The sequence below is a fragment of the Pelodiscus sinensis genome, chromosome 27, assembly GCF_049634645.1.
Source record: "Pelodiscus sinensis isolate JC-2024 chromosome 27, ASM4963464v1, whole genome shotgun sequence".
In the NCBI taxonomy this organism is placed as follows: Eukaryota; Metazoa; Chordata; order Testudines; family Trionychidae; genus Pelodiscus; species Pelodiscus sinensis.
The window spans coordinates 15,087,762-15,108,190 of NC_134737.1; the positions used below are offsets into that span (position 1 = coordinate 15,087,762).

Genomic DNA, 20,429 nt, shown 5'->3' on the forward strand with positions numbered 1-20,429 from the left:
GCCCTCCTTGGGGCAGGACACGGGTAGGCTGCCGGTGTCCCACCACCACGTGGGAGGCCTGGGGGCCTTCAGGACTGCATGTGACGCTGGGCAGGAGGAGAGTGTGGCGGGGCCAGGGCCCGCGGGTTAACCTTTTCCTGTTTAAGAGATGGTGCTGGCAGGATCTCTTCTTAGCCCTTACACAGACATGGTGGGACCCCTGGCCTCATCGGCTCTCAGCCCGCCCCCCTGTCCTGAACCTGCCTGGGGAGGTGCCCTGTGGAAACCAGCCTAGTCCTGGGACAGATCCAGAACCTCACGCAGGCTCAGCGGCGACATGCCAAGACTCTCCGGAGGTTGCGCCCACGTGGTACCCTTCAAACACATGCCCAGATGGCTAGCCATCAATTCACTCGGCCTGAGATCCTCACAGGGATGGGTGAAAGCCATGGTCCCTACAGGAAGCTTCTGGCCTGCGCTCCGTGAGGTCCTGGCACTGTTTCGATGACCTGTTGCGTGTGCTTCGAGCTGCGTGTGAGGATTGCCGTATATACACCGTGCCTCCTCCGGGTGTGTGGGCCTGCGTATCTGAGACTGGAGTATGTTCAGTGTATAGACCATGTCCATGTGTACTCTGCACTGTGATGCATAGAGCAGCCTGCATACAGGAGCCGGGTCAGGGGCATGTTGGAACTGCCATGAGCACTGCTGGGAGCTGTATACCCGATTGCCAGCATGGGGCATGTAAACTGGCTCCACACACACCGGGTGTGCGGTGCGTACCAGAGACCGAGCCGTAGGTGTAGAAGTAGCTTGGGACGTGGGGTTAGTACATCCCAGCTAATAAATCCCATCCCGTCTTTCTTTACACAACGCACAGTCAACCTGTGGAACTCCTTGCCAGAGGACGCTGTAAGGACCAGGCCTTTAACAGGGTTCAAAAAAGAGCTAGATAGATTCATGGAGGGTAGGTCCTCAATGGCTGTTAGCCAGGATGGGCAGGGATTAAATTAACCCCACTCCTGTTCTCGGGCCCAGCCTTCTAGGCCCGGGGCACATCAGCCCCACAGGGCAGCTTGCAGAGAGCCCCAAATTGCCTGCAGCTGCTGCCAGGCATCCCTTGCCCCTTCCCCAAACCCCGAGCCACCCTCCGACAGGCTCTGTGCCCGTCGAGTTCTCTCCATCTGCCCGGCCGCCTTGAGACACTCCCTGGGCTGCTGGGTCCTCCCCAGCTGTTCTCAGCCTCGAGGGCACCCGGCTCCTTCCCACTGTTGCTTGGGGAGGGATCGGCTGGAAAGAGCTTTGCACCCCTGGGCATGGAGGAACAGCCCAGATCACCCCACCTCCCCTCCCCCTGCAAGGGACATCGGGGCTGGTTTTGGCCTCTCTCCAGGGATTCACTTGGCCACCGGGACATCGCTCCCATGCCCCCGCCATGGCCACCGAGGAGGATCCGGGGGGAGGGGAGAGCCTCTCTCTAGCCTCCAGGGCTAAGGGACCACGGGGAGACCTGGGCTCCACGGGACGGGCTGGTGAGCAGGGAGCAGGCTGAGAGGAGCTGGGTCTGTAGCTGGAGAGCGTCAGCCCCACGCGGTGAGCCCTGCTTTCTGCCCGGTGGCTGCGGGGGTGTCGGGGCTGTTGCCCATCCGGGTATCTGCACCCGTCTCACCTGGCGTCTGTGGCCTGGTCTGCTCTGGTCTGCGCGGCGCGAGGCAGACAGATTGCGCAAGGCTTAGGGCCCCAAGCAGCTGCGGGGGCCCCTACTGGCTGTTTGAGGATGTGTTAAGAGGGCCCCCGGGGCCTGGCACCACCTCTGGCTCCGGAATGCTGCTTCCTGCCAATGCGCCACGGGTAGGGAGACAGCATCCGCAGGCAACGCTGCCATCGGGGTCCCAGCCCCTCGCGGCCAGGGGCAAGGCGAGAGTCACCACCTCCTGGCAGTTGTTTCCTCCCGGCTGGTCTGCAAAGTCTGTCCTCTCCTTCCGTTCTCTCTCCGTCCGTGTGTCTGTGCCCTGCCGCTCGCGGGCTCCTGCCAGCCGGGGCGGAGGAGGGTTTGTATCCGAAGCCCTTTGCTGAGTCGTTCATGCCTCAAGCCAGCCCCAAAGCACGAGCAAGCGGCCCCTTTGACTTCTCTGGGACTCGGCGTTCCGCGCCGGTGCTGGATCGTGCCCAGGGGCTCTGATCCAAAGCCCACTAAGTCAATCGAATTCCAACCACTGACATCACTGCCTGTGGGGAAGGCCTTAGGAGTGACAGGCCAGCGTGCTGTGATGGTGCCCGGGAGCTGTGCTCCTAGCGGTGGGGTGAATTGCCCCCATGTGGAGCCCCCTAGCCGCGGAAGGGGAATAGCTAGGGCCGGGGTGTCCAAGACGCAAGCCGCTAGCCACAGAACTGGTTGGACACCACGGAGCTAGAGCCCTGCAAATCTACAACAGCCGCTTTATAGCTATGGACCCTTTGCAGATCAGGGGTCAGATGCAGATACAAATATTATATCCACACAGGGCACCAGGAACAGCTGCAGTCAAGAAATGAACAAATTTGGCTCTTTGCATTTAGCCTGGCAAGTGACTCGAAAAATGCTCATGAACCGATGCCACCAGGCGCAAGATAGTAGCACGCCTGTGGTAAACTGAGGCAGCTCTGTCTGGGTGTAGACCGGACCTTTGTGCTAGAACCCCCCTCAGCCAGTACTGAAAGGGGGCAGTGAAGCGAAGCAAATCTCCCCACTTCACATTTCTCACCGCCAGGCAAGTCGCTCCAGTTTCACTGACGTCGGTTTAAATTAAACCAGTGGGCAGACACGTGGCTGGCACGTAACAGTCCATTGTGGGCCTGTACATCGGTTTCAAATCAGATCTGTAGTTAACCATTTGTGCATCGATCAGGGGTGCCAGCTACACAGGAACCCAAGCTCCATTTTCCAAAGCGACTTAGTGACTCTAAATCCTAGAGACATTGACTGAGACGTAGGCTCCTAAGGGTCAGATTTACAAAGGGATTTAGGCACCTGAAGATTTCATACCAGCTATACCAAGGCCAGGATGAAGGTCCCATACACATCCTGCATAAAGCCCTTGCTATCCCACCATAACACTGCTGGGGCTCCCCGGGTATTGTTCAAGCAGAACAACTTTCTAGTGCAGACGAGGCCTGTGTCTCATGGAACGTCACGGGGGGTGTGGGCCTTCAAGTCGCTCTGGCGCGTTTGCAGATGTTTTCGCTCGTGCCATTTCTCTTCCAGGCGTAGTCGGCTTTTCCTCCAGATGGCCCTGGGTTTGGGCCTGGATTCAGAACCCCCTTTTTCAGTGCATTTGATTTTGGGCCACCCTACCCTGTCTTCCTTCTGTGTGTCTTTCTCTATGTGTTTCCCATCTGCCTCTTCCTGCCAAGTATCTGTGTCTGTCTGGCTCTCTCGGTACCCCCGCCACCTGTCTCTCTGTCTGTTCTCTGTCTCTCTTGTTTCTTGGCCCTCTGGCTGTGACAGTTTTCTCTTGCTGACTCTCTTGTTCTCTTGACAGACATTTCTTGCTTCCAGTGGCGGACTGTACTGCCTGAGCGGAGGCTGTAGTGGCATTGTAAATATCAGCGGCATGTGCTTGCAGTGGCTCCTTATTGTCCTTGCCTAGTTATTTCTCTGCTGCCCTCCGCTGCTGTGTTTGCGTGGATTGCATGTTGGGAAGCCAGGGAGCTGCTCTGCAAATGCCCAAGGTGACTCTCCCAGGATGGAGAGAGGGTGGGAGCTAACGACACTGATGAAGCACACCCAACCTCTTTGATATCCTCTTACCTAACACTGAAGTGTGATCTCCATCCATCAATCTATCCATCCATGCCTCCCCCACCTTAACCATTTCTTCCATCCATCCTTCCTTCCTTCATCCGTGAAATACAGACAAACTCAGGCCAACCCGAGACAGAGCTGGTTGCATCCGGCTGTTGTACAGACAGGAAAGAGGCTGTACCTGTGTGTGGTCCAGAGCCTGTGCTGGTCTCCCTAGCAGTTGGTGACGGACAAAAGTCAGGTGTCTCAGCTGCGGGAGTTAGAGACGTGTCGGCAGCCTTTGCTACAGGCTGGCAGGGGTGGAGGCTTGGTGAGGTGGAATGGTACGGGAAGGAAGTCTCAGTCAGCAGGAGATGCAGAGGAGAAGGCTCTCGCGCCAGCAGTCACGAAGGATGCTGAGGAAGCCGGCAGTGGACAAACGGAGAAAATGGCTCCACCGGTTCTGCTGGAACAAGGGGTGTTTTAAAGCAATTTGGGGCCGAAGTGGAGCTGGGGCCGGGATGGCGATGGGCTGAGTAGGAACCTTTGGTGCGAAGAGTTAGGGACACATCACTAAGCTGCCCTGATAAACCCACTCTCTCCTCTGCTGCACCCCCTTCGTGAGTCAGCCCTGGGCTAGCAGGAGGGTGGCTGGGATTTCACTGACAGCCTGGAATGGAGATGGCCGTGCCGGCTTCCTGGCTCACTGACTCTGGCTCAGCCCACAGCCGGGGCCCTACCCTGGCTATACCAGAGAACGGACAGGCCTGCTGTGTCTGCAGAGAGCACCCGTCCCCCTCCTGCCGGACCTCTCTGGCCAAGAGCTTGTCTCCCCTGTGCTGCATGCCCCCCTTGGAGGGGGCTCTGCTCCCCGCTTCCCCTCCAGATATGGAGGGACTTGGGGCAGCAAAGTCTCCCCAACCCTAACCCACCCTGTGCTTTTCCTCCCCTCCTCCGCACCACATGACCACCCTTGCTCCATGGCCATGGAAGCCCCCCGTGCAGAACGCCCCCCCCAAACTGAATGTGCCCAGCCAGCTCAAACCCTTTTGCCCCCTGACATCCACCTGCTGTGGCCCAGTGCGCTGGGAGCCCAGAGCGCAAGGTGAGGCAGGAGAGCCTGCAATCCATCATGTAACCTTGGCTGGTGCAGCTGAGGCTGGGGAGAAGCCTCTCTTCCGACATGCACTGACTGCACCCCCACTCCAGCATGCAGCCCCCCTGGGCCGGCCCGAGGCACTCAGCGAGCGGGTTGGTTGTAACACGTAAGACCCACGCGCTAGGATCGCCCTGTGGGGCTGCCGATCCGACCTCACCTGGGCTGTGGAGGTGAACAGGGGAGGGACCAGCACTCATTCTGCCCTGCGGTCACTCCTCCATGCCACAAGCAGCCCCAAAGCACTTGGCAGGTTCCCTGGGCCGGCTCCCGCCCTCCCCTGCCTGGGGCGTTGTTCCCACAGAGCGGCTAAGGGGCCTGCTTTGCCTGCAGGATTCCGCGGACAATTCCCGCGTCTCCATCACCTTCTTCCGACTTTTCCGGGTGATGAGGTTGGTGAAGCTGCTGAGCCGGGGGGAAGGAGTCAGGACCCTGCTCTGGACCTTCATCAAGTCCTTTCAGGTGTGTATGGACCAATGTGCGGCACCTGGCTTGGAACATGGGCCCTTCAGCCCCAAAGCGCAGGCCTCCACTGCTCCAGAACCCCAGGAGCAGCAGCAGGCGGTTAAACCTAGATATGGAGCAGTCCCTCGCTGGCACACACGTTCCATGTGTGTTACTCGAGTGGCAAGAAGGGCTCCTCAGATCACCGGCTCCCTGGGGCACTAGCTTCAGGACTGGCGGGGTGCTCGGGGTGCCGGCCATAGGGACCTGGCTGTGCAGGGACCACATGTCCCTTCTCCCTGGCCCACCTGGCGGCTGTCCCAGCCGCAGAGGCAGCGAGCTCCCTGCACGGGCGGGGAGAGTGACAGCCGCAGGATTGCTGGAGAACAGGCAGTGCTAGTGGCAGGCTCCCTCTCCTGCCTGCTCCCCACTGGCCCTGGGCTGGCAGCAGAGGGGTAAGTCCAGCCTAAAGCAGGCGTGATCAGCAGCTGGGAGACAGGTCAGGCCACGTGATGAGCCTGGGGCCTTTTGTCTCACAGGCCCTGCCCTACGTGGCGTTGCTCATCGTGATGCTCTTCTTCATCTACGCTGTGATCGGGATGCAGGTGAGGAGGGGGGGACAGCGCTGGGGCCTCCAGCTGGCGGGACGTGGGCAAGTCAGGGAGGAGGGACAGAGGATCAAACAGTCGCCTCCCGGGACCGCCTGCCGCGTGACAGATACAACCCTGCTGCCTTTCCGCCCCAGGCGGCCAGCGGGAGCAGTGGGGGAGGCCGGCGGGAGGGTGGGGGAAGCTGGAGGGGAGCGATGGGGGCTGGGGGCGCCTCTGCAGGGCTGCTGGGACCTGGCAATATCATTCACAGATGTTTGGGAAAATCGCCATGGTGGATGGAACCCAAATCAACCGGAACAACAACTTCCAGACCTTCCCACAAGCCGTGCTGCTGCTCTTCAGGTGAGTGTGAGCCCCACCCTTCCTCACCCCGCCCCGGGCCTGTGCAGTATCCCTTTGCACTGGGTCCCCCTGGGGCACCTCGTGCATCCGGCCTGGAGCCATTGTAATGCACAGCCGGTGCTGGGGCCAGCTGCCTGACTTCTCAGAGGGGTGAAGACCTCCAGGCTACCCCCCACCTCCCACAGGTCATTAAAGGGTCCCTCATGTGCCATGAGGTTGCTCTGGGTCACAATGCACCAGTCCAGGGCGGGGCAATTCTCCATACACTGGAGCACCAGGGTAACGTGGCTCTGGGGTCTTGGCATCACCAGCACCCCCGAGCGGATCATGGAGCAGCACTGACCTGTCCTACAGGGCTAAGGACCAGAGCCCTGGGCATCTCACGCTGCCTCTGAAATCTCAGCACTGAAATGCCTTTGAGGAGCTGGGCCTCAGTCCCTCAGCTGGCAGCGCTCCCAGGCTCTTCCTAGCCGCCGCGGGCCTGGCGCAAAACAGGCACTGACCGGCAGGTTCTGGTGACAGTGGATTGCGGGGAAATACTGTGGAGTCAGCTTGTGGCCGGCATGAATCCCACCCTGGCTCCTCCAAACCTGTCCAAGAAGACACACGAGCCCCGTGGAGCATGCCCAAGAGCCCCCGCCCCCCTGAATCATGGGCCACAGGGCAGCCCATGGTGCCACGTGCAAGGCCACCCTGGGCAGAGTGGGCTGGAAAAACCGAGTTTCCCATCAGCTGCTGCCGGGCTGAAACAGAAACATTTTGCGGGGCCGTGTTGATTCCAACAGCATTTCCCGTGGCAACGTGTCCCAGCGATTCAAACCCAAACTTTAAAACCATTTCAGCCCCCGCCAGCCCGGGTTGGGTTTCCACAGTTCATGTTCCTGCAGTGTGGAAATTAGCAATGGCTGCTTCAGAACCAAAACACTCCGCAGTTTCCACTCCACGCTGCATTTCAAAAGGTGGATTTTTCATCTGGAATTGGTGTCACGGGAGATGTCCGACTTCTCCCGGGGACGGACGCGCCGGTTTCTTCCCCGCGCACGGAAGGGAGAGGACATGGGCTCTGGAGTTTCTCGGTCAAACAGGCTCAAAAATGTTTTATTACCATCCACTCGTTAACCCCCCTCCCCCGAGCTATTCTTATCCCCATTTTACAGCTGGGGAAGTGACTTGTACTGTTGCGTGGTGAGCCAGTGGTGGGGCTGGAACTAGACTTCTCTCCCCTCCCAACCCCAAACCGGGAATCCTGACTCAGCACCCTGATTTAACTGCTGCATTGTACCCCCGCCCCCCAGCAGAGCTGGGGCTAGCACCCAGCAGTCCTGGCTCTTAGGCACCTGCCTACCCAGTCAGGCCTGGAATGCAATATTCTCAGCCCTGCTGTAACCACTAGCTGCTGCTCCCTTCCTGCCAATCTCATCCCACACGGCCTGGGCAGGGCAGTGGTGCCCCGCGGAGCCCAGCTGGCATCTTCCCTTCCTCCCTAGGTGTGCGACGGGCGAGGCCTGGCAGGAGATCCTGCTGGCCTGCAGCTATGGGAAGCAGTGTGACGCCAAGTCCGACTTCGCCCCCGGGGAGGAGTACACCTGCGGCACCGGCTTCGCCTACTTCTACTTCATCAGCTTCTACATGCTCTGCGCCTTCCTGGTACGCGCCCTGGCTCCGGCCCCGGCCCCTCGGCTGCCTGGGGGTAGCGCCCGGGCCCTGCATTGCCCTTGCCAGGAGAAGTGGGGCTGTAGGACAGTGCCAGCCAGCCCCGGGCGGCCCCTCAAGCAGTCTGCGGATGCCCCCTTGCCACGGGGCTGAGAGCACAGCCACTCGCCAGGGGCTGGGGCTACTCCAGAAATCAATCAGCCGCCGTCCTCCCACCTCCAGAGCCCCCTCCGTGGCACCACGGAGCTCCAGAGAGCCCTGCTGGTGGCTCCTGGGGGCCACCCATGGCCATGCCGAGCCCCCCACCGTCACGCAGGAGGGGCTGCGGGAACAGGCTGCCGTGCGGGTTGAGGACAAATATCCTGGGGCGGGCGAGGGGAGGGGCCGCCTGCGGTTGTCTCAGGCTTTTCCAGCGGGGTAGGAATGTTTCCAGGTCTGCTCCTGGCCTGACCGTAGCTGCAGACTCCGCCGGCATCCGGAGCCCTCTGCCTGGCCCTCACCCTGCCCACTCGCTGGGACCCCCCTCGCTTCAGACTCTCCGCCGGCAGAGCGTGGCTCGTGGGCGGGGTTTGCACTCCTGGGGGCGGGGCATGCGGGAACATCCCCCTTCCCCAGGCGGTAGCTCTGCTAGACAGGCGTGAAATGCTGCCCGCCACGTGTCAGCGTGCCCACGGAATCCCCCCCAGCCCACGCAGCTGGTCTCGTTCCTGCCCGAGGGCCGCGGGGAGCTGAGAGCGTCTGAGCCAGGTTTTGGGGATGAGCGCTAGCGGAAGAGACTTGTACTACGCCCTCAGTCTGTCGAGGAGACTGGCCCGTAGCCGCTTAGCGCATGGGAAGATAGCACAGGCGTGGGACCCTCCTGTAGTTTTATGCAGCCCTTCCCACGTGGGCACCCTCACTGGTGCATTGCGGGACGTGTGCTCAGCCGACTTCAGCGGAGCTGCGTGGCGCCCGCTGAGGTCCCTTCCCCTGCCCTCCTCTCTGGCTAGATTATCAACCTCTTTGTCGCCGTCATCATGGACAACTTCGACTACCTCACACGGGACTGGTCCATCTTGGGTCCGCACCACCTGGACGAATTCAAAAGAATCTGGGCAGAATACGACCCAGAAGCCAAGTGAGTGAGCTGTGGCTAGCCTGGGTCTGTGGGAGGCCAGCGGATTATTGCCTTAAAAGCTTGAGTGGATTTAGCTTGGAGGGGAGGGGAAATTTGCTGGATTGAAAGCCCGTAGGACTGAAATCCCTTATTGATCCACAGCTGAGCCATCGCACGAGTAGCGTCCATACCAAGGGCCGTAAGTCTCCATCACACGCACATTTTCCATCAGGCCTCTATGGCTTTCAAGATGGGCTGTAGTTCAAAAGGCATTATTTGGGGCAAGCTGTCTGGCTGCTGTTCTACAGGAGACTGGACTGGTTCTGTGCCCGCTACCCAGCATGCACAGGGTCACAGAGAGGCCAGTCTGTCGTTTATTCACTGCTTCAGGGAGGGAGCAGCCCAGCAAAACAGGGCCCGGCGTAGGGTTATGGGCAAGGGCGCCCCCATTCCATGCTCCCCCTTTGTTACAAAGTTATTCCCTGTGGGTATGTCTCCACTCGCAGCCTAATTCGAACTAGGGCTGCAAATGGAGGCATTCGGAATTGCAAATCAAGTCCGGGATTTAAATATCCTGCGCTTGATTTGCATCTTCCCAGCCGGGAGCTTTTTTTTTTTTTTTTTTTGGTGTGAAATTGACAAGCCCAGAATAACTACACGCGGCAGTGAAATGGGCGTTCGAGATAAAGCCCTATTCCGAAATCCCTGTTATTCCTCCTGCAATGAGGTGTACCAGGTATTTCGAAATAGGGCTTTATTTTGAACCCCCGTTGCCCTGCCGGGTGTAGACGCGGGCAGTTACTTCGGGCTTGTACATTTAAAAAAATGGCGACCGGCTGGAAAGATGCAAATCAAGCGTGGGATATTTAAATCCCGGGCTTGATTTGCAATTCCGAATGCCTCCATTTGCAGCCCTCGTTCGAATTAGGCTGCGAGTGGAGACATACCCTGTCTAGAGTATAGACCCTTCCAGCCTGGCACTCGGATGAGTTGGCTAACTCAGACATTCGCCTGGTTGCATTGCTGCCCCCGTTGCTCAGGTTGCTGGCTCCGATTTCCAGTTTTGCCCCCACACCCACAATATACCCGCCACGGAGTCTGTGTCCTACAGGGAGGCCAGGTGGGACGATCACAGTGGGCTCCTTTGGCCTGCGGAGATGCTAGTTCTAATAGCGGCCTGCCAAGATCTAGCCTGGGAAACCCGAGCTCATGGAACACCAGCCCCCAAACTGCCCCCAGCTGGATTCTAGGCTTGTCCCCTGAAGCGTCCAGTCCTCAGTGACGGTCCTCGGCACAGCAGGGAAGCGCTGGAGATGGGGAAACTGCAGTGCGGGCAGGCCGTGAGCCCGGATTATTCAAGGCTTTGGGCATTGCTACACTGCCTGGTGCAGCGCCTAAGTGATTTAGGACCCCAGGCTCATTTTCAAGAGCGATTTAGGCACCGAGGAGCCGAAAGCCCCATTGCTAGCACTGGAGCCCGTTGGAAAAGGAGCCATTGGCTTTGATCTCAGGTGATGCATCGCTCAGTGTAACGACGTCTGATACCTTTACAATCTGGATCTCAGGGACTTCCCCGAGGACACATGGGGAGGCAGTGGGTGAGCCAGAGCTCCTGCCCTCCGGCTCAGGTTTGCAGCCCCACTGCTGGAGCAGAGGGGTGAGGCGCAGCTGTCTCTTGACTCCTGCAGGGGGAGAATCAAACACCTGGATGTGGTTACCCTGCTGAGACGCATCCAACCTCCCCTGGGCTTCGGGAAGTTCTGCCCACACCGCGTGGCCTGTAAGGTAACTTTGCAAGGGGCGGTTCTGTCGGAGGGCTCACCGGCCATGCCCCCCCCCACACACACACACACTCCGCACAGCCTCCAGCCCCGGCTCCCACTGGCCGGTGACAGGCAGGGGCTAGGAGGAATCCAGGGTGGGTTTTGAGTCTCCGCGGGATCTGATGCCAGATGTTCAGTGGAGAAGGAGGCTTTGGCGGGGGGGGGAGACATGTTGGGTGCCCGAGTCCTGATCCCCCAGGGCAGTCAGTCCAATACGACGCAGAGCACACAGAGCGCAGCTAGAGATGGGGCCGCACTGCATGGCTCAGCTCCAGCGCCCCAGGGTTGGGGTCCAGGCCCTTTGCCAGCTCCGGGGGCTCACGCTGTGGCTGCGTGAAAGCGCGGTGGCGGGGTCTGAGCTCGCGGGGCCGGCTCGCCAAACGCCAGGGCTGCCGCAGGACAGGGAGGTGCTGCTGCTCGCAGGCATCCGGCACCGGCTCCTTCTCCACAGAGCCAGGGGATGTCTCTGGGGCAGGCCAGCAGTGCATTTCACAAAGCCCCCGGTCGGCACGCAAGGCAGCATCCCCATTTTACACCAGCCGTGGATTCTGGCCCCCCGGGTGAAATTGCATGTTCCCATGGGGCCAGGAGGTCTGATGCCAGAATCCTTTGGGTTGGACGGGCTCTCTGCTAGATCCTCTAGTCCACTCTGCTGCCTCATGGCTGGGGGACTTCACTGACCCCATCCCATCCCTGAGAGGACTTCATCCCAATCCGTCGCCTTCAACAGCTCCTCGGGTGAGGCCACATCTGCCGTGCGCAGCCTGCCGCCTAACCCAGCCCTCCTGCAGAGTTACGAGCTTCCACCTTGCGGCTCCTGGGCCGCCCTCGCCTTCCTGCTGAGCTGTGCGCTGTTGTCATGGACTCTGTCACGGGGCTGCTGGGCGCACAGGGACTGCGAGGTTCTCTCCAGCCCCGCTGTCCGTGCTCAGCCTCTCCTCTCGGCCTGGCCCTGTCACCGTGCATTGCCCGCGCGGGGGGTGGGAGGTGTCTCCCGGCTGGGGGTGACCATGCCTGGGGTCTGTCGTGCAGCGCCTGGTGGGCATGAACATGCCCCTGAACAGCGACGGCACCGTCACCTTCAACGCCACCCTCTTTGCGCTGGTGAGGACAGCCCTCAAGATCAAGACGGAAGGTGAGGGACGCGCTTGGTGACGCCCCGTCTAGAAAGGCTGCCCCCAGGCCGAGGGGCCCTCCCCAGCCCCAGCGTGGGATGTGAGTAGAATCAGACCTGGGGCATGTCATCGGAGGGCCACAGGCCAGCAAAGCAGCACGACCCGGCTTCAGTGGAGTGATGCCAGTTTACATCTGCTGGCATGGCTGGTTGGTGAAGGCAAGCCCCCAGCCCCACCTCCAGCCCCGCCCCTACTGCTGAGGCCCCGCCCCTTTCCCTGCAGAGGGAGGTGGGGCGGCATGCCGCACATGTGCTCCCACTTCCAACCACAGGGAAGCAAAGGGAGTGGGGGAACATACGCTTGCCCCAGCCCCCCAGCCGCAGAGGAGGGCATGCCACGTGGCCTGGCCTGGCCTCTCCAGCACCAGGAGGTGGGCATTGGGGGCAGCAACACTCCGCCCCCAGGAGTGTGGGCGGGGCCAGGCTGATGGTTTGGGAAGGCAACCCTCCCCCTGCCTTACACATCAGCCCCCCATCTCTGCTGGGAGCCTGGCCCGTTGTAATTGAGCCTTGTGTGGGTGAGGGTTGTGTAGAGAGCCTTTCAGCCAACTGTGCAGTGCCACCACTGCTCCGAGCAGTGTGCTGCGGGTTCCCCCCTCAGGTGCACAAGCGCCCGTGCACCGTCGCGTGGAGACGTTCGGTAGCAGGGCCCGTGCGTCCCGGGCACGCACCCCAGACTTCCTCGTGGCCCCTGCTGAGGGCATGCAGAGCAGCGCGGGCAAACTGCCTGCCCTTCCTTCCCAGCCACCCGGCGGCCTGAGCCTGGCTCACTTCAGCTTTGCTCTAGCGGAGCCTCGAGTTCTTTGTTTGAGGGTCGGTTTCCTTGGCTGTCTCGGTTATTTCCTCATTGTCCCTCTAATTCCTGCGGGGAGGTTCTGCTTCATGGTCCCTCCCCCCTTCCTGAGGGGTTTGCCTTGGGGCTTGGCATCGGCCTGGTGTGCTGAGCTTCACCCCGCAGTGAGGACCATTCCCAGCAGATCCGCTGTCTGGGCGACCCCTACGAGTCCAGCCAGCTCCACGACCGGCTCAGCCTTCAAAAGCAGAGCTAAAACTCCTGGCAATTCCATTGAGGGGCCTTGTGATGGGGTGCTCCCTCCAACCAGCCTGGGGTCCTGGCCCAGGGGCCTCCTGTGCAGCCACCGCCAAGGGAGCACAGGGCCCCCTCGCCCGCCGTCCCCCCCGGCCTAGGACTTAGCACTCGTAACGCTCCGCAGCGAGTTGGGGCGCCCCTCCCACTGGCCTGCTTCGAAAGGCCCCCAGCGAATTCAGGCTGTGATGGCAAAGCGTGATCACGTGAGTGTCAGGGGAAGTCTAGACCACTAGGACTGGAAGGGACCTCGAGAGGTCAGCGAGTCCAGTCCCCTGCCCACATGGCAGGACCAAATACTGTCTAGACCATCCCTGATAGACATTTATCTAACCTGCTCTTAAATATCTCCAGAGATGGGGATTCCACAACCTCCCTGGGCAATTTATCCCAGTGTTTCACCACCCGACAGTTAGGAACTTTTTCCTAATGTCCAACCTAAACCTCCCTTGCTGCAGTTTAAGCCCATTGCTTCTTGTTCTATCCTCAGAGGCCAAGATGAACAAGTTTTCTCCCTCCTCCTTATGACACCCTTTTAGATACCTGAAAACAGCTCTCATGTCCCCCCTCAGTCTTCTCTTTTCTAAACTAAACAAACCCAATTCCTTCAGCCTTCCCTCATAGGTCATGTTCTCTAGACCTTTCATCATTCTTGTTGCTCTTCTCTGGACCCTCTCCGATTTCTCCACATCTTTCTTGAAATGCGGTGCCCAGAACTGGACACAATACTCCAACTGAGGCCTAACCAGCGCAGAGTAGAGCGGAAGAATGACTTCTCGTGTCTTGCTCACAATACACCTGTTAACGCATCCCAGAATCCTGTTTGGAAGCCCAACCCTAGCATTGCTCATCTTCCCCTGGGCCCCCAGGAGCCGTTCCAGGCCTTCAGAGCCCCCACAGGGACATGGCTAAGACACAGCCTGCACCCCAGCTCCTTCCACCTCCGCTGCTGTTGCCGAGTGTCGAGCATCTTGGCTGCAGGATTTCCTAGGGGAGCCCCAAATACCATCAAAACCTTCCTGTGTCCATCTGAGCTCCGTAGCGAGTCCCCTCATGATCCTTCCCAGGCCCTGGAGGAGTCCGGGTTGCCCTCAGAGGCTCGGTGCCCAGGTGATCCCTGCTGGGCAGCCAGAGGCAGGAGAAAGGGGAAGGAGACACAGGCCCAGGCTGGAGCAGGAGTGAGGGCAGCTTGTCAGGACCGCTAGGCCATGGGAGCGCTCCTGCTGGGAATGCCATGGAGCTGACTGGAGCCGGCTTTCCCTAGCAGCCTATGTCCCTGCCTTGGGACCAGCGGGGGCCTTGCCTGCGGATTGGCTGACCCCTGGACTCATCACACCTCCTGGCCCTGGGCTGACTCAGCAAACTGAGGCTCAGGGGTCCCTCCCAGATGGCTTGTCACACACACCTGTATATAAATCCTCGTGCGTCCCCAGTGGCCCAGAGCGCCCGTCTTCTCCAGTGCCCGGGCCTCCGTGGACCTGCCAAGCTGCTAAGAACAAGCCAGCCTGCCAGAAGAGGCCCCCACACCTCCTCCGCTGCCCAGTGTCAGTTTGGAGGTGCGCTCGAGAGCCCGGGGCAGCCTCCGCTCAGGAATCGTCAGCGGCAACCGCACAACCCATCTCTCCCCTTTCAGCCCGGTTTTGGGGGCTGTACAAGTGGGTTATTCTTCCCCTTTCACCTCCCGCCTCCACGCCCCGCACAGTGACCCATCTCCCAGCCGTTTGCTGAGACCGTTCTCAGCCAGCACCGAGCGCCAGGCGCTGGTCCACGTATTTCCGAGTCCCAGAAGAGAACGGGCGATGGAGCCTGGTATTGATCTCGGACTCCTAACCAGGAGTGCTGCCTCCCTTAGCTCTGCCATTAGGTGTCAGGGTTCAGTGCGTGGCCCTCCACCTCGGGGTGAGCAGGGGCGCCAACAGCCTCTGTGTGCCCTGGGCAAGGCGGGGGGCACTAGCTCTGTGCTCTAGGAAGGGGCGGGGCCTCTGGCAGAAGGGCCCGGCCCCCTGCAGTGCCTGGAGCATGGCGCCCCTCCCCTGCAGCCCTCAGAGCCATGCGGAACACGGCACTCCGGGGGCGATTTAAAGGGCCAGAGGCGCCGGTTGCCACTGCTACCACAGGAGCAGCAGCCAGGAGCCCTGGGCTCTGTTGAATCACTGGACCCCAGGGCAACTCTCCCTCCCCCTCCACTGGCGGGCCTGAGGGTGCGAACTTCCCGGTTCCAGTCACCCCCTCGCAAGCGGTCCCTTCCTTTCCCACTCAGCCAGGATGGATCCGGTGTCCCGCTCCCCCTCCGGCTACTCCTCTGCCCCGAGCGTTTGCTCCTGAGTCCTGCCAATAGACGCCCTGCCCTTTGCAGGCGGGGAATAATTGTTTTCCCTTCCTTGGCAGCTGGCCACTCAAGGGCTGGCTGCTCCTCAAAATCCCCTCTGCAGGCCAGCAGCCATCTGGAAGGCCCCCTCGGACTGCAGCTCGACAGCCAAACTTCACAGGTGCTTCTCCGAGAGCCACAACCTCCAGCGCCTGCCTCCGTGAATCTGTCTGCAGGGTGCTGACACCCCCCCGGCAACAGCAAGAAACTGCCTGCAACTGCTGGGTCATCTGGCAGCGTGTCCTTTCCTGACACCGCATGCGGGAGACTTCTTGCTGCTTCCTGGGCTGGCTCAGAAGGGTCCTTCCCCCGGCCAAACAGTCTGACAATCTGGCGTCTGTCTCTCGTTATCACACGCCAGACTCGCCCGGTGAAGGGGCTGTCCCAAGCCCCTGCCAGAGCGCCTGCCTGCCTCCTACCATCGCCAGGACTTCGGCTGCATCTCTCGTGACGCGCGGCTAATTGAACACGCTGTCCAAGGGAAATGGCTCTCTCTCCTGCACAGCAACCTCCTAGGTCTGGGAGCAGTGAGGAACATCTGGGTCCACTTCACTCCCTTGCTTTGGGGCCAATCCATCGGGGTCACGACAAAGAACGTAGCCTGCAGGTTCCATGGAAATTGCAGGGAGGGACAAGATCCCCTCACTTTGCACTGAAGCAATACGGCTACGGAAGTGGTGTCAAGCCAGCCACGTCCTCGTTCCAGCCTCTTACCTTCCAGGTGTGTAGAGCGCCATGGCCAAGGAGCGGAGCAGACGTGGCTCCCGCGCTTGCAGTGGGAATTGGTCCCTCCGATCTCCAGGCAGATATTGCTGACCTGCGGGGCGGGGCCTGGACGTGGGCATCTGTGCCACCAAACGTGCAAACAGTTCTGTGTGAGACGAGGCCTGGGGCATCGGCTGCGAGGAGGCAGCTCTCAGCCCGTGTGCCCAGCCCGTATGTCTCCCCTGACACCGCTGATTTCGAGGGCGTTGGGCAAGACAAAAGCGGGCAACACCAGAGTCCTTCTAGTTGCACCAGCTGGACTCCCCACCCAGCCTGTCCGTCCTCTGACTCAGAGCTTGGCTCGTCAGCCGTCGTGGGAAGTTTCCCGTTCGACTGAGTTCCAGCAGGCCCTGAGGAACAGCAGGAAGATCTCTCCAGAAATACCTTCCTTCCAAACGGAGCCTGGTCCTAATTCCCTCCCCCCTGCCTTCGATGGTCTCTTGGATGTAGAGCAGGTTTTCCTATGAGTTCTGTCTGGGCTCGCTCATTAGCAACGCTAGCCTCCCATTCCCCTGAGCATTTCAGGCTTTGCTCATCCCACGATGGCAAAATTCATCCAGGAATCGGTTAACCTTTTCCTGCAGAGCCTGTCTCATGCTGTCTCCCTTTGCAATGCTAACTCTTTGCGTTCTGGGGCACTGATCTACCAACGTGGCCCCATTGGGGCAGGAAGCACTGATGGCTGATTCCTTGCCCCTTCCCTGTTTGCTGCAAGGATGAAGTATTGTTAGTCCTGCTTCCCAAGCACATCCCTTAAATACCCTCGGGTTTGCACGTCACCCCTGTGTGACGGCGCGTTGGGGTCCCCCGCCTCCTGCACCCCCGAAATGGCACAAACAGACTCCACCAGCCGGTAGAACAGAGGGAGTTTATTGCCTCTCCAGGATACAGCACAGCACAGATGTCACCAGGCTACAGGGCAGGCCTAGGATGCCTCAGCCCCCCTTGATATGGGGGGGGTGTCTCGGCTTCTAAACCCCCCAGCCTGTTGCTGAGGCTGCTTCCTCCATGCTCCCAGCCAGCAAAAACTAACTAAACTCTCCTCCAGCCCTGCCCCCCAGCCAGGGCGGCATTCCCCCTTCCTTTGTTTCTCCCCATGGGGGGTAGCTGGTCAGACAGGTTTGGAGCCCCCTTTGCATAATGACTCATGTTACAGACAGAAGAGGTCGCCACAGCCCTAGCAAGTTACCCCCACTACGTCACACCCCGTGACCCACTTTCCCCAGAAGCAGCCAGGCTAGAGGGGATGTGAGATGGGCGCTAGGCTTCTCTTTGGACACACCAAACCTTTGCAGCAGCTCCCCAGGCTGCTTATCTCAGTTCTGGACAGATGCAGAGACTCCCCCGGTGGGGTTTCTAGATGCATTCTTGCCTTTACCAGACCCCTAACCTTCGAGAAGACTGGCCCATTCTACTGCCTGGCCTCAAGCTGCTTCGTGCAGCGATGGCTGAAATTTGCACAGCGACTGCTGAGGCTTCGGTGCACCCGTCTTCCAAACACGGGGCCCTGGTACACGCCTCAAGGTCAGAGGCAGCTATTCTTCAGTATTGGATCCAGCTCCATGGATCCCTCCTTCTTCAGCCCGGCAGTCACGTGAAGTGGAGCATCCGTTGGGATTACTTGGAAACAAAGGAGACGCTATTCAATTGGGCAGAAACTGGAGTTCTTCAAGATGGGTCCTAGGGGCACTCCACTCCCCATCCTCCTTCCCCTCCGCTTCTGCGTTTCATAGAATCATAGAATCATAGGACTGGAAGGGACCTCAAGAGGTCATCGAGTCCAGTCCCCTGCCCTCAAGGCAGGACCAAGCTCTGTCTACACCATCCCTGACAGATGTCTATCTAACCTGTTCCTAAATATCTCCAGAGAGGGAGATTCCACCACCTCCCTTGGCAGTTTATTCCAATATTTGACCACCCTGACAGTTAGGAATTTTTTCCTAATGTCCAATCTAAACCTCCCCTGCTGCACTTTAAGCCCATTACTCCTTGTCCTGTCCTCAGAAACCAAGAGGAACAAATTTTCTCCTTCCTCCTTGTGACACCCTTTTAGATATTTGAAAACTGCTATCATGTCCCCCCTTAATCTTCTTTTTTCCAAACTAAACAAGCCCAGTTCATGAAGCCTAGCTTCATAGGTCATGTTCTCTAAACCTTTAATCATTCTTGTAGCTCTTCTCTGTACCCTTTCCAATTTCTCCACATCTTTCTTGAAATGTGGCGCCCAGAACTGGACACAGTACTCCAGCTCATGGGACTTCAGGGCGGTTTACCTGCACAGCTGTGGTCCCTGTAAGCTGAGTGCATGGGCAGCCACCCAGGAGAGATTCAGGTGCTGAGTGCCCACAGCCAGCAGCCTGTGTTTCTCCTGATGGTGCACATCTGCACATGCCATGGTGTGTGTAACAGCATTTATTCCACACATGGATGGGAAAAATTAGAGGGGACACTGCTGTGCAGCCCTGGGTATCCCCGGTAGGAGGATATTAGGAGAGCATGCCTGGGGTGAGTGGGAACGGCTAGTGAAAATCTCCACTCAGAGATGCACGGGGCACATGTGCACCTGGAGTGGAGTACCCCAGGACACACCTCTCAGAAGAATTCCCGCAGCACACGGCGAGTGACCGCCATCTCTGGGGTGGGATACAGCCGCTGTTGGAGTGCATGGAGCGGTCCCACCCCACCGGGAAAGACGGGAAGGTGAACCACAGTTCCATCGATGTCACACGGCACAGGGAGGCGGGGGCGGCTGGAAGCTGGGGAGTCCCTGAGGGTCAGCGCTTGTGATGAGGTGCTCTTGGCATTTTCAGTGGCCACAAATGATCAGTTTCATATCTCAAGAGCCAATAGCCTCACCCCTATGGTGGCCCCTACTATGGCCACTTCCTGCAGCACCCAGGGGTGCCTGCAGAACCTCCCGTCCACAGCCAGACCAGACGGATCCCTCTTTAGCACGTGAAAGCCCACGCTCCCAGCATGCTGCCTGAGCCCCCTCCCTAGGCTCACCCACCATTTTTCTAGGATTGTCCCAATTTCAGCAGGGCCATTTGACCTCCTCAAGCCGTTCTCCCGTGGCTTGGGCCGAGGGACTGTTCTGTCACCCCACAGCCTTGTGTGGGGCCCCGGTGTCACGACACCAAAGTGTGTCATCCCACCGTGCCGCCACCCACCCTTCAGGCACCGTGGTGCGACAGAGTCACGCGCGGATTGGTGGCTTGTTCCCCTGCAGGTAACTTTGAGCAGGCCAACGAAGAGCTGAGAGCCATTATCAAGAAGATCTGGAAGAGAACCAGCATGAAACTCCTGGACCAGGTCATTCCGCCGATCGGAGGTGGGTCTTCCCACGCGTGGCCCGGGCACCGTGCTCTCTTTGTCCCCCTCCCTGGCTTAGTTCTCCCCTGCCCTCCGCTCAGTGGCACGGCAGTGTTCACAGCCTCGCCTGGCTTTCTCCCCTCCAGAGGATGAGGTGACCGTGGGCAAGTTCTACGCGACCTTCCTCATCCAGGAGCACTTCAGGAAGTTCATCAAGCGCCAGGAGGAGTATTACGGCTATCGGCCCAAAAAGAACGCCGTCGCTATCCAGGTCAGTGCGAATGGGGCTGGGCGTCCCAGCCACCCCTTGGGCCTGCTTGGAGCAGCCAGCTTGGAGGCAGAGCCTGGGACTCAGGAGACATGGGCCGTGCCACCAGCGGACCTGGGGCAAGCCGTTTCCCTGCTCTGTGCCTCAGTTTCCCCATCTGTAAAACTGGGCGTGTGATGCTGACCTCTGTGGTAAAGCGCATTGGGATCTCCTCATGCACAGAGCTGGGTGGCAGTGTCCTTATGTGCTGGGCAAGGTGGGAAGGAGGCCTCTCTGTTTGAAGGTGACCGGGGGGGGTCTGTGGGTGGTGGAAGAGGAGCCCCAGGACTAGAGCTGAGCAAAGGGAGCTGCAGAGGGGCGCGGTCTGCGGGTGTCAGCGCTGTCCCGAGGGACACTGGAAATGGGGCCTCACAAAGGGGGTGTCGTATGGGGAGCCCGGGCAGGAACCAGCTGAGCCAAAAGTGAGGGCCGCGTGTAACGGGCGGGGGGGAGCCCATGGGAAGAGGAACCGTCCTGAGGTGGAGGAGGCTGCCTAGGACCAAGGCAGCTCTCGGGGCCTGGCCCTCGGTCCCTGCGGTGCCTAGGGAT

At 59.7% G+C, this 20,429-nt stretch overlaps 1 protein-coding gene across 5 annotated transcripts in view; it reads left to right on the plus strand.

Moving 5' to 3' along the window:
* The window catches only part of CACNA1S (calcium voltage-gated channel subunit alpha1 S), an 83,877-nt gene that overhangs the window by 53,832 nt on the left and 9,616 nt on the right, over positions 1-20,429 (plus strand). For 4 of the 5 annotated variants that reach the window (XM_075910485.1, XM_075910480.1, XM_075910483.1 and 1 more), the window contains 10 exons: positions 3,501-3,557; positions 5,232-5,360; positions 5,882-5,947; positions 6,204-6,295; positions 7,783-7,942; positions 8,938-9,065; positions 10,733-10,829; positions 11,900-12,002; positions 19,491-19,592; positions 19,720-19,844. In XM_075910485.1, coding sequence (XP_075766600.1) covers positions 3,501-3,557; positions 5,232-5,360; positions 5,882-5,947; positions 6,204-6,295; positions 7,783-7,942; positions 8,938-9,065; positions 10,733-10,829; positions 11,900-12,002; positions 19,491-19,592; positions 19,720-19,844 — 1,059 coding nt within the window. The remainder of the gene's footprint in view (positions 1-3,500; positions 3,558-5,231; positions 5,361-5,881; positions 5,948-6,203; positions 6,296-7,782; positions 7,943-8,937; positions 9,066-10,732; positions 10,830-11,899; positions 12,003-19,490; positions 19,593-19,719; positions 19,845-20,429) is intronic. The other variant, XM_075910482.1, reaches the window with a different exon arrangement.